The 13,729-nt window shown below is 42.7% G+C and overlaps 1 protein-coding gene across 1 annotated transcript in view; it reads right to left on the minus strand.

The window, feature by feature from the left end:
• Window positions 1-855: 855 nt before the first annotated feature.
• The window catches only part of LOC120999331 (gastrula zinc finger protein XlCGF26.1-like), a 1,147,325-nt gene continuing 1,134,451 nt past the window's right edge, over window positions 856-13,729 (minus strand). The window contains exon 8 of the mRNA XM_040430199.1: window positions 856-2,111. Coding sequence (XP_040286133.1) covers window positions 856-2,111 — 1,256 coding nt within the window. The remainder of the gene's footprint in view (window positions 2,112-13,729) is intronic.

Here is a 13,729-nt window from a genome sequence, read left to right on the forward strand (position 1 = left end):
GCACTCGACTTCTATGAAAGGTAGCTGCGATCCGTGGCAGTTAACCCCTCAGGTGCGGCAGGGGAACTGCCACGGATCGTAGCTACTTGCCATAGATGTTGGGTGCGGCTATATGATTCTGCAGCCAGCTCCCGCCTCCTGTTGAATTTGAATGAATGAGTTAACTTCATTGGTGGCGCAGTAGCCACAGCCCCTCCCCTCCTCTATCCCCTTTCTCCTCTCATTGGTGGCAGCAGTACGGGGGAGGGAGAGACTGCTTCCTTCTCCCCTGTGCTACAGAGCGAACACGCGCGCTGGTCGCTTTATCGGCAACGTTAGATGTCAATACCGATAACTTTGAAAATCATGAATATCGGCCGATAATATCGGTAAATCCGACAATCGGTCGATCTCTAGTTATCACTAGCGTTCAGCGAAGCGAACCATCCGAAGTGGAATTCAGTGTGAATTTTAAAAAAATATGATTTTAAATGAAGCCGAATTTCCTTGGGCTTCATGAATCATTTTTCCTAAAAGGCGGCTGAAGTTGTCTTAGAAAAAACGGCAAAAAATTTTTTACTCGCCTAATTTACTTGCTCGCACAGAGGCAGTTTGCTCCTCTCGACTAAAAAATACCTTTTTTTTTTTAACCCAAAAGGCCATATTGCACTAGCATATTAATGTTTTTAATGGCTGTTAGATGGGTGCACTTCGCTCTAAGGGGCCGTTAAAAATGGTCTTATTGATTGATAGGCTGAATGAGGTTTTAACATAGTGATTTGTGCCAAATTAATTCAAAACAAATGAAATTTGACCAAGCTGCAGAATTTTTTTAATGTTCGCTCATCTCTAGTTATCATATTCTGCACATTAAAATCACTTTATTCCAGTGTGAATTCTCTCATGTTTAACGAGATCTGATTTCTGTGGAAAAGATTTCCCACATTCTAAACAAGAAAATGGCTTCTCTCCAGTGTGAATTTTCTGATGGTTAAGAAGATATGATTTCTGTTGAAAACATTTCCCACATTCTGAACAAGAAAATGGCTTCTCCCCTGTGTGAATTCTCTCATGTCTAACAAGATGTGATTTCCGGCTAAAATATTTTTCACATTCTAAACATGAAAATGGCTTCTCCCCTGTGTGAATTATCTGATGGTTAAGAAGATGCGATTTCTGCTGAAAACATTTCCCACATTTTGAACAAGAAAATGGCTTCTCCCCTGTGTGAATTCTCTGATGGTTAAAAAGATATGATTTCTGCTGAAAACATTTCCCACATTCTGAACATAAAAATGGCTTCTCCCCTGTGTGAGTTCTCTCATGTATAACAAGACTTGATTTACGGTTAAAATGCTTTTCACATTCTGAACATGAAAATGGCTTCTCCCCTGTGTGAGTTCTCTGATGTCTAAGAAGATGTGATTTACAGTTAAAATATTTTTCACATTCTAAACATGAAAATGGCTTCTCCCCTGTGTGAATTCTCTGATGGTTAAGAAGACATGATTTCTGCTGAAAACATTTCCCACATTCTGAACATAAAAATAGCTTCTCCCCTGTGTGAGTTCTCTCATGTATAACAAGACATGATTTTTGGTTAAAACATTCCCCACATTCTAAACAAGAAAATGGCTTCTCCCCTGTGTGAATTCTTTGATGTCTGATGAGTTCTGATTTACAGTTAAAATGCTTTTCACATTCTGAACATGGAAATGGCTTCTCCCCTGTGTGAATTCTCTTATGTCTAACAAGATGTGATTTAGAGTTAAAATGTTTTTCACATTCTGAACATGAAAATGGCTTCTCCCCTGTGTGAATTCTCTTATGTCTAACAAGATGTGATTTAGAGTTAAAATGTTTCCCACATTCTGAGCATGAAAGAGCATTCTCCCCTGTGTGACTTCTTTGATGTTGAAAACTTCTTCTGTGTCTTATATTTTGCTTAACAGTCTGTGATGAATCAGAAGATGGAAATCCATCCAAAGGATCAGATAATAGATCTTTGCTGTGAAAGGCTGAGGATATTTCTGAGATAATGGCATGCTCTTCATGTGTATCTTCTGTGACACCACACTCATCTGTTCTAAAATCCAACATCAAATGTTTGTCTGAGCTCCTGGTACAGTCATCTGCCAAGAATAAATCTAAGTTTAATCATTTTAAAATAATAGAACCTTAAAATAATATATATTTTATAACATTTCTACATAAAGAAAATCCATACAAATTACAAGTCATGGAGCAAAATTCAAATACCGTATTTTTCGCCCTATAAGACGCACCGGCCCATAAGACGCACCTAGGTTTTTGGGGAGGAAAATAAGAAAAAAAATATTTTTAACCAAAAGGTGTGCTGTTTGTTTGGTGGGTTTGGAACTAATGGTGATCTTTGGATGGCACTATTACTGGGGATCTGTGGATGACGGACACTGTTATGAGGGGATCTGTGGATGAAGGACACTGTTATGGGGGGATCTGTGGATGACGGACACTGTTATGGGGGATCTGTGGATGACGGACACTGTTATGGGGGGGATCTGTGGATGACGGACACTGTTATGGGGGGGGATCTGTGGATGACGGACACTATTATGGGGGGATCTGTGACGGACACTGTTATGGGGGGGATCTGTGGCTGGCACTGTTACAAAGGGGATCTGTGGCTGGCACTGTTACAGGGGGGGATCTGTGGATGGCACTGTTACAGGGGGGGTCTGTGGATGGCACTGTTACAGGGGGGATCTGTGGATGGCACTGTTAGAGGGGGGATCTATTGGGTGGCACTGTTATATATGTGCCATCCACAGACCCCCCCAGCCCATAACTGTGCCATCCACAGATGTCCCCCATAAAAATGTCATCCACAGATCCCCCCCCCCGCCGCTCCAGTATACAAATATAAGATGCCTTATTAAATTAATAGTTATTAAACATGCCCCCTCACTCCTAATAGTACCTTACATCCTAACTGCTACAGTACAATGCCGGCAGGCAGGCCGGGCGGCCGGCGCGTCACTCACTGACGTCACTTGCCTGCGCCGCCTGCTTCATTTATAAAGTAGGCGGCGCAGGCACGTGACATCAGTGAGTTACGCTGCCGCCCGCCCGGCCTGCCTGCATTCTACTGAAGCGGTTAGGATGTAAGGTACTATTAGGAGTGAGGGGGCATGTTTAATAACTATTAATTGAATAAGACATCTTATATTAGTATACCGGAGCGGCGGGGCGGGGCTATAGTACACTGACTGCACCGCCCCGTCGCTATTGCCGGCCCCCAGCTCCGCCTCCCAGTCCCTCCCCGAGTCCCCGCTCGCTCGTACATCGCAGCTTGCGATGTAAAACTGTCAGCATTCACCCCATAAGACGCTAGGGCATTTTCCCCCCATTTTGGGGGGAGAAAAAGTGCGTCTTATGGGGCGAAAAATACGGTATCAACTGACAATGGAAAAACCGATCACAATTTGACAGTAGACCAGTAGCCTGGACCAGTAGAGGATAATGTTAGGTCACCAGGCTAGTCACTTGTATTCTCTTGTGCTGAAGCCAGCATCTTCATAGGTTCACAAGAGATCTGTGAGTCAGTGCTCTAAGCTGGTGTCCGTCTCATACACTGACCGCTAAATGCTAACAAAACACACCTGAAAGCCCACCTTCTATCTATCTGACAGATGTAGTAAATATATTATTGCTCATATACCACATACATATAAATAATCTCGGCATGTACTGTACATGTAATGGTCTGTTCATATACACATACACCCAGGATGTTTACATTGTATTGCTGTGTCTGGGTACTTTCCACTTGTGTTGTTGGATTCCGGCAGGCAGTTCCGTTGCCTGAACTGCCTGCCTAATCAGGAAAACTGTATGCAAACGCATGTCATTTGCAGACTGATCAGGATCCTGATCAGTCTGACAAATGCATTGAAATACCTGATCCGTCTTTCAGGTGTCATCCAGAAAAACGGTACTTATTTTTTTCACATTTTTAAAGGTCTGCGCATGCACAGACTGGAAATCCGGATCCTGCATTCAGGGTAGTGTTCCGGAATTTTGGCCGGAGGAAAAAATGCTGCATGCTGCGGTATTTTGTCCGGCCAAATACCGCAAAAGTGACTGAACTGAGGACATACTGATGCATACTGAACGGATTGCTTTCCTTTTAGAATGCATTGGGACATAATCAGTTTTTTTTCCGGTATTGAGCCCCTAGGACGGAACTCAATACAGGAAAACTTTAACGCTAGTGTGAAAGTACCGTATGACAGATACCATACAGTGACATTTAACTTTTTTTTACTGGATATAGTTGCATGGAATACTGATGTATACAAGCCAGATGGAGACCAAAAGCCTCGACACATTTACCTTTTAGGCTACTTTCACACTGATGTTTTGGCTTTCTGTTTGTGAGATCGGTTCAGGGCTCACAAGCGGTCCAAAACGGATCAGTTTTGCCCTAATGCATTCTGAATGGAAAAGAATCCGCTCAGAATTTATCAGTTTGCCTCCGTTCCGTCTCCATTCCGCTTTGGAGGCGGACACCAAAACGCTGCTTGCAGCGTTGTGCCCGTCTGACGAAACTGAGCCAAACGGATCTGTTCTGACACACAATGTAAGTCAATGGGGACGGATCCATTTTCTAAGACACAATCTGGCACAATAGAAAACGGATCCGTCTTGGCTATGTTAAAGATAATACAAACGGATCCGTTCTGAACTGATGCATGACGGATCCGCACCAAACGCAAGTGTGAAAGTAGCCTTATGTTGGCAGTTTTCCCAAAGAACAAACTAAACATATATTGCAATCATGATATGAACCCAGCCTATATAACAAGATAGATTCACTCACATATATAAGGTCCATCATTAAATTACACACATGGAAGTACATACTACATAGACACAAATTACATGAATATACTGTACAGATGAGCACTACTCATACACATTACATGCTTATACAGTGTATACACACACACACACATATATAGTATAAAGAAAAGAAGGAAAGCAGCACAATCAAAAGTGGAAGGCACAATCCCTCCAAAATAGTGAAAAATTAGGAGTTTTTATTCGCCCATGCCATTGCAATATTTCAGCTCAACTCAAAGGAGCCTTTGTCAAGCAAAGTGTCATGTGCCAAACATTGTATATATAACATTGTATATATATATATATATATATATATACACACACACACACACGTGGTAATTATCCCATAAAGTGCATAATCAATTAACCCCTTAACGCTCTGCAGTGACCCCGCTCCATACCCAGCTGCAATGACAAGGGAGCAGCTGTCGCGTCCGTCATTAAACCCTTCAGATGCTGCGATCAACTCTGATTGCGCCACCTGTGAGTTAAGGCAGACAAATGCATTTCCCTCTGCCTTCCAATCAGAGCTCCCGCAGTGAAATCATGGGGTTTCGATCGGTTGCCATGGCAGCCTGGAGGCTGCTGAAGTGTTCCAGGCCTGCCATGGCAATCTCCGTGCTGAGCTATGCACGAGGCATTGCTCAGAATAGACAGTGTAAAAATCCTATTAGGGTGAATGGGATAAAAGATCAAATGATACCATGTTTTAGCCCCCTAAGGGGGGGTAATATTTTTTTTTAAGTTAAAAAAATTAACCCCCTCCCAAAAAACAAAAAACAAACACCAAAATATACAAACCGGATTCCAAAAAAGTTGGGACACTATACAATTCGTGAATAAAAACTGAATGCAATGATGTGGAGGTGCCAACTTCCAATATTTTATTCAGAATAGAACATAAATCACGGAACAAAAGTTTAAACTGAGAAAATGTACAATTTTAAGGGAAAAATATGTTGAATCAGAATTTCATGGTGTCAACAAATCCCCAAAAAGTTGGGACAAGGCCATTTTCACCACTGTGTGGCATCTCCCCTTCTTCTTACAACACTCAACAGACGTCTGGGGACCGAGGAGACCAGTTTCTCAAGTTTAGAAATAGGAATGCTCTCCCATTCTTGTCTAATACAGGCCTCTAACTGTTTAATCGTCTTGGGCCTTCTTTGTTGCACCTTCCTCTTTATGATGCGCCAAATGTTCTCTATAGGTAAAAGATCTGGACTGCAGACTGGCCATTTCAGTACCCGGATCCTTCTCCTACGCAGCCATGATGTTGTGATTGATGCAGAATGTGGTCTGGCATTATCTTGTTGAAAAATGCAGGGTCTTCCCTGAAAGAGATGACGTCTGGATGGGAGCATATGTTGTTCTAGAACCTGAATATATTTTTCTGCATTGATGGTGCCTTTCCAGACATGCAAGCTGCCCATGCCACACGCACTCATGCAACCCCATACCATCAGAGATGCAGGCTTCTGAACTGAGCGTTGATAACAACTTGGGTTGTTCTTGTCCTCTTTGGTCCGGATGACATGGCGTCCCAGATTTCCAAAAAGAACTTCGAATCGTGACTCGTCTGACCACAGAACAGTCTTCCATTTTGCCACACTCCATTTTAAATGATCCCTGGCCCAGTGAAAACGCCTGAGCTTGTGGATCTTGCTTAGAAATGGCTTCTTCTTTGCACTGTAGAGTTTCAGCTGGCAACGGCGGATGGCACGATGGATTGTGTTCACTGACAATGGTTTCTGGAAGTATTCCTGAGCCCATTCTGTGATTTCCTTTACAGTAGCATTCCTGTTTGTGGTGCAGTGTCGTTTAAGGGCCCGGAGATCACGGGCATCCAGTATGGTTTTACGGCCTTGACCCTTACACACAGAGATTGTTCCAGATTCTCTGAATCTTCGGATGATGTTATGCACAGTTGATGATGATAGATGCAAAGTCTTTGCAATTTTTTGCTGGGTAACACCTTTCTGATATTGCTCCACTATCTTTCTGCGCAACATTGTGAGAATTGGTGATCCTCTACCCATCTTGGCTTCTGAGAGACACTGCCACTCTGAGAAGCTCTTTTTATACCCAATCATGTTGCCAATTGACCTAATTAGTGTTAATTGGTCTTCCAGCTCTTCGTTATGCTCAAATTTACTTTTTCCAGCCTCTTATTGCTACTTGTCCCAACTTTTTTGAGATTTGTTGACACCGTGAAATTTTGAATCAACGTATTTTTCCTTTAAAATGATACATTTAATCGGATTAAACGTTTGATCTGTCATCTACGGTCTATTACAAATAAAATATTGACATTTACCATCTCCACATCATTGCATTCAGTTTTTATTCACAATTTGTTTAGTGTCCCAACTTTTTTGGAATCCGGTTTGTAAAAATTGCTTGTGGGCTGAACGCCGTAATGGAAAAAAAAAAGAAAATTACACGATTTACCATTTTATAGTCATCTTGTACCCCCTCACAGAAACAAATTGAACAAAAAGTCGTACGTACCACAAAAATTGTACCAATAAAAACTACAAGCCCTCATACAGCTCTGTAGACCTAAATATAAAAAAGTAATAGCTGGCAGAATATGGCAATGCAAAGAAAATGTAAAATTTTTTTCAAAGGTTTTTATTCTGCACAGGAAACGCCATGATTTCAAAACCTTGGTGGAATTCTGTTTTTTTTCTTTTCAATTTCACCCCACAAACAATTTTTTTACCCGTTTGCCAATACAACACATAGGTGGCATTAAAAAATGTTTCTTGTCCTGCAAAAAATAGGCTATGTGAACGTAAAAATAAAAAAGTTAGGGCTATTGGAATGTGGGGAGGAAAAATTAAAAATGCAAAAACAAAAATAGGACCGGTCTTTAAGGGGTTAATAAAGTGTGGTAAGAATAGTACAGTAACAAATATCATTATGATTCAATCAGTGTACAAACTATACAGACATATATCATTGTCTATAATTCAGTGAAATTCATATCTTGATCTTGTCATCTCAGTATATGGGTATATTGCATGATTAGTAGTAATACCTAAAGTGCATCTGTGCTGATTAATAAACACAATCATGTACATGGCTCCCCCTGCCCCGGACTCCATATGGATCTATCACGCTGCTGCCGTCCCTGTATTTTCACTGCGCATGCGCCGCCACAATGTATACACATCACAGCGTGAGCTGCATATACAGTTGCAAGAAAAAGTATGTGAACCCTTTGGAATGATATGGATTTCTGCACAAATTGGTCATAAAATGTGATCTGATCTTCATCTAAGTCACAACAATAGACAATCACAGTCTGCTTAAACTAATAACACACAAAGAATTAAATGTTACCATGTTTGTATTGAACACACCATGTAAACATTCACAGTGCAGGTGGAAAAAGTATGTGAACCCTTGGATTTAATAACTGGTTGAACCTCCTTTGGCAGCAATAACTTCAACCAAACGTTTCCTGTAGTTGCAGATCAGACATGCACAACGGTCAGGAGTAATTCTTGACCATTCCTCTTTACAGAACTGTTTCAGTTCAGCAATATTCTTGGGATGTCTGGTGTGAATCGCTTTCTTGAGGTCATGCCACAGCATCTCAATTGGGTTGAGGTCAGGACTCTGACTGGGCCACTCTAGAAGGCGTATTTTCTTCTGTTTAAGCCATTCTGTTGTTGATTTACTTCTATGCTTGGAGTCGTTGTCCTGTTGCAACACTCATCTTCTGTTGAGCTTTAGCTGGTTGACAGATGGCCCTAAGTTCTCCTGCAAAATGTCTTGATAAACTTGGGAATTAATTTTTCCTTCGATGATAAGAATCTGTCCAGGCCCTGACGCTGCAAAGCAGCCCCAAACCCTGATGCCCCCACCACCATACTTCACAGTTGGGATGAGGTTTTGATGTTGGTGTGCTGTGCCTCTTTTTCTCCACACATAGTGTTGTGTGTTTCTTCCAAACAACCCAACTTTGGCTTCATTTGTCCACATAATGTTTTGCCAGTACTGCTGTGGAACATCCAGGTGCTCTTGTGTAAACTGTAAACGTGCAGCAATGTTTTTTTTGGACAGCAGTGGCTTCCTCTGTGGTATCCTCCCATGAAATCCATTCTTGTTTAGTGTTTTACGTAACGTAGATTCGCTATCAGGGATGTTAGCATATGCCAGAGACTTTTGTAAGTCTTCAGCTGACACTCTAGGATTCTTCTTCACCTCATTGAGCAGTCTGCGCTGTGCTCTTGCAGTCATCTTTACAGGACGGCCACTCCTAGGGAGAGTAGCAGCAGTGCTGAACTTTCTCCATTTATAGATAATTTGTCTTACCGTGGACTGATGAACAGCAAGGCTTTTGGAGATACTTTTATAACCCTTTCCAGCTTTATGCAAGTCAACAATTCTTAATCGTAGGTCTTCTGAGAGCTCTTTTGTGCGAGGCATCATTTACATGAGGCAATGCTTCTTGTGAAAAGCAAACCCAGAACTAGTGTGTGTTTTTTATAGGGCAGGGCAGCTGTAACCAACACCTCTAATCTCATCTCATTGATTGGACTCCAGTTGGCTGACACCTCACTCCAACTAGCTCTTGGAGATGTCATTAGTCTAGGGGTTCACATATTTTTTCCACCTGCAATGTGAATGTTTACATGGTGTGTTCAATAAAAACATGGTAACAATTAATTCTTTGTGTGTTATTAGTTTAAGCAGACGGCGATTGTCTATTGTTGTGACTTAGATGAAGATTAGATCACATTTTATGACCAATTTGTGCAGATATCCATCTCATTCCAAAGGGTTCCATACTTTTTCTTGCAACTGTACTAATAGAGAACAACATGAAAGATGGCCGCCTGCATTCTAATAGTCACTGCGCATGTGAATTGCCATTACAGTTTGCGCCTGCGCTTCTTTCATAAGAAACATGGAGCTGAAGCTCTTAGGCAACCAAGTAAACTACATAAGCGCGCCTTCGCATAGCTTCAGTAAGTGCTGAAACATATAAACAAGGGACATAATGTTACTTAATGGTGGCCATGATAATCGCCAAATTATTGAATACTCCAGCAAGGGGGAGGAACCCAGGGTTCCCAGCCATTTCCACCTTGTGTAGGTGGAAAACAAAAATTACTCCTACCGGTAATTGTTTTTCTTCAAAACCATGAGAACACCCATGCGACTATGTCCTCCAGGACAGGAAACCTGAAGAGATAAAATGGTTTACACCTCTACCACACCTCAGTGATTATAATAACCAAACCTCCGGAGACGTGCCAACCACCAAAGAATAAGCTTGAAATAAGATAAGAGACAATACAAAAAAGGGAACCAGTTCGGAACATTATATCCCCATTCACTATTGTGCATCTATCTGCCCAATTGGCAAATTTTCCCCTTTTGGGTGGGAAATTTTGGGGTGGGGTCATGGGTTTCAAGTAAAACAATCACCGAGTAATTTTTGTTTTCCCCTCACCTGTGACAGCACCCATGCGAGAATAAACTATAAGTTAAACCTTTAGGGGGGTGAGGGGGACTACAGCCGGTAGTACTTTCCTCCCGAGGGCTGAATCTGAATTTAGATCCATCCTATAGTGTCTAAAAAAGGTATGAGGAGAACTCCAAGTGGCTGCTCTGCAGATTTGGGCCAGTGAAGCGTCTGCCTTTTCTGCCAAAGATGCAGCAATTGTTCTTATTGAATATGGCCCAAACCCAGTTAGGGGAGACAAGTTCAAAGAAGAATAGGCAAGGGAAATGGCATTTTTAACCCATCTAGCAATGGCACTAGTAGAAGCCTTGTGACCCTTGAATCTACCATGGAATTGTCCACTATAACAGGGAACACCTGGTCTTTGATGAAAGGTTGAATTTTCGGTCCAAAGAGTAATAGGAGCATCCCAGGATCTCAGAATATCCATCTGCAGCTTTCTGGAGTGAATCTGTGCATATGTTACTGCTGGAATAGTGGACGTCATATGACCCAACACAGCCATTGCTTCTCTGAAAGTACACAGGTACAAAATCTGCTCAATGATTGATTCCCTCTTTATGAAATTTTTTTGTTGGCAGGAGTCCAACTGGATTCCTAAAAACACACAAATGTGAGAGGGAACAAGGTTTGATTTTTCCCAATTTATTTTCCAAGCCAAATCTCCTAAGGTGGAACATAGAAGATCTATATCTGGGGGGCAGAGCTAGCCGTTGAGAAGGACGTTCAGTCAAGGAGCTCCGGCTACTGCTACAAGAATTCCCGGCCACCCGCGACTATTTGGTACCTTACAGGGTACATCATCTCACCCTGACCTTCTCCGACCCATGCTGGAGCTGATAGGCCCCATTATAGGACCTTGAGCATCCTTCAAGAGAGTGCGGCCTGCAGTGCGTGTGAAGCAGCGGCCTAGAGGTCCGGATATCGCGCAAACCGAAGCGTTATCTGAATTCCCCGCTTTCCATCTGAGACGCGACCAGAACCCTGAGAACCGGCTGCCGGATACTCCCCGAGGCCAGGTACAGAAAAAGAAATAGAGGTATACTGCTGATTGGAGTTGCGCAATGGATCACATCTCCCTATTGCCTACCTGCAAGTGATTCGCAGCTTATCCTCCATTACTGGACGCTCTGATTACTAGACCAAGCAGGTTTACTTGTTGCTAGGCGCCTTCACATCACTGGCCTCAGACCCGCCAGCGGAGTTCTTCACCCGCCCTTACTACAATCCAGGGGAAGCTGCAAGGTGAGAGGAGTTTTTTCCTTTAACCCCAGAGTCTCCTACAGCACTATTAGCCCACTGTGTCCACACCTAAGAAGGGGTAAGCTATATCCCTCTTCATTACTCTGCAACACTACAGGCCAGAGACTTAACTATTCACTATATCACTATATCACATTCTATTGGCAGCATCCATAACCACTAAGTCCCTCGGTGGCAGCCATCCATATTAGCAAACACGGGGGTCCCTCCATACCAGGCAGCTGTAGGTGTTGAATCAGCCTGACTGCACAGCTACACCCACTGAAGCAAACAGGCTCCATACAAGCAGTCAAATAGCCTCTTCTACCACTCCCTACTCCACTTGCCACACCTGACCCCTGAAAAGTTATTTCTTTTTGAATCCTAAGGACTAAATATAATGTAATCCTCGTTTGTCCAACAGGGGACCTCAGGCACTTATTTCGCCTACAGGAGATCATTATGGTGAAAATTGGCTGCAAAACACAGAGCATCGAGCAAGAGACAACTAAAGAATCTGCCAACTCTGAAATAGATAAGTTCCTGACTAAACAAAACACTATGGCGTCATCCAGAACGCTGTTGCCTAAAGACACCCCTGCATTAGACTCTGATCAAGAAAGTGATAATGGAGGCGAACATTCTGAAAATGACAAACCAATTTCCAGAGGATTTCTAACCCGCCTCCTAACCTCCTCTCTGGCCCCATTGCTAAAGATATCTCTAAAAATGAAGCAAGACCTCCAACATCTGGGCCACAGGCTTGAACAAACACAGATGTCTGTCATAAACCACTCGGCAGCAGTAGCTTCAAACCTCCAAATACAAGAAGCACACATCAACAAGTTATATGCCGCTATGTAAGATCTCGAAAACCGCAACACAGATGCAACAATCTAAGGGTCAGAGGGGTCCCAGAATCCATGGAAGAAACAGACATTGCGACTACCTTAACAGATATTTTCTCAGGTCTACTAGACGACTTAAAAACAGTCGCTAGTCATTGAAAGAGCACACAGAGCTCTTCTATGCCAGAGGCACTTCATATTTCGCTGGCTATTCCTGTTTGGCATCTTCATCTTGGCCAATGGAAAACGCTACACAGCCCGCACGTCAGAAGAAGTGATTCAAGTAGAAGCGGAACAAGACATCCCATTGGACCAGCCACCAGTACTAGAAACAGCACATTCAAACATTGACATACCAACTCTATCGGTGCTGCTGCCATGGGAAACAGTCGAGAAGCCCAAGAACCAAGAAGAAGCCACAAAGAACCTTAACTTCATCAAGACGCCTAGAACCAGCGTGAGCAGTGGAAATGCACCTCCTGAGAGACTGCTACTAATATGCTGAGTATTATATTCAACCTTCTCTTACAGGTTTTTCTTTGTTGATGTTACTCCGTTTTAGGAGTATGCCTGATAGTAACCCACCTACTATGTTACAAACAGTACAAAATGTTTATTTCTATGTTAGTAGACACCATACACATAATACCACTACCAATCACTTCAATGGTAGTACACACCTCACCTCTACATTTGCCTTCTCAACTTTTGCCTCCCATATCATAGAAATCCCCTTGCCCGAGATCATGTCTCATGCTCAGGTTATTGATTACCACACTCCCAGATGGCTACTGACATACAAACGACGACTTTCATCTCATATAACGCAAGAGGCCTTAACTCACCCGTCAAAAGATCTCAGATCTTAGCACACCTTACAAAAAACTAAAAGCAGACATCTTACTATTACAAGAAATGCATCTCATTCAATCCAAATCCCCCACAAATCCTTCTACAAACAGTGGTAAAACTCATACTCAACATCTAGGAACTCTAGGGGAGTCACCATTGCTTTTAACAAACGTGCCTCCATGCATGCGGCGTAAACTAGTAGACCCATGTTTGAAAGATTCAGGGACAACCTCAATTCAGTGAAAACAGGTAGGGGATGCCCCCGGCTCATTGATCACGTATAACGCACGCATGGAGGTAATGTCAATTGCCTCCGTTTTGCAGGTTTGGAGTTGGTTCCGGTGTCGGTAAGAGGAGGCGATAGGCATTGGTTACTTCTCCAAAAAGTGTCCAGGTGGATAATCTGCACTGATGCTATGGGTCCCCTGGGTCTGAACGAAAG

This window comes from Bufo bufo, chromosome 4, assembly GCF_905171765.1.
Source record: "Bufo bufo chromosome 4, aBufBuf1.1, whole genome shotgun sequence".
NCBI lineage: Eukaryota > Metazoa > Chordata > Amphibia > Anura > Bufonidae > Bufo > Bufo bufo.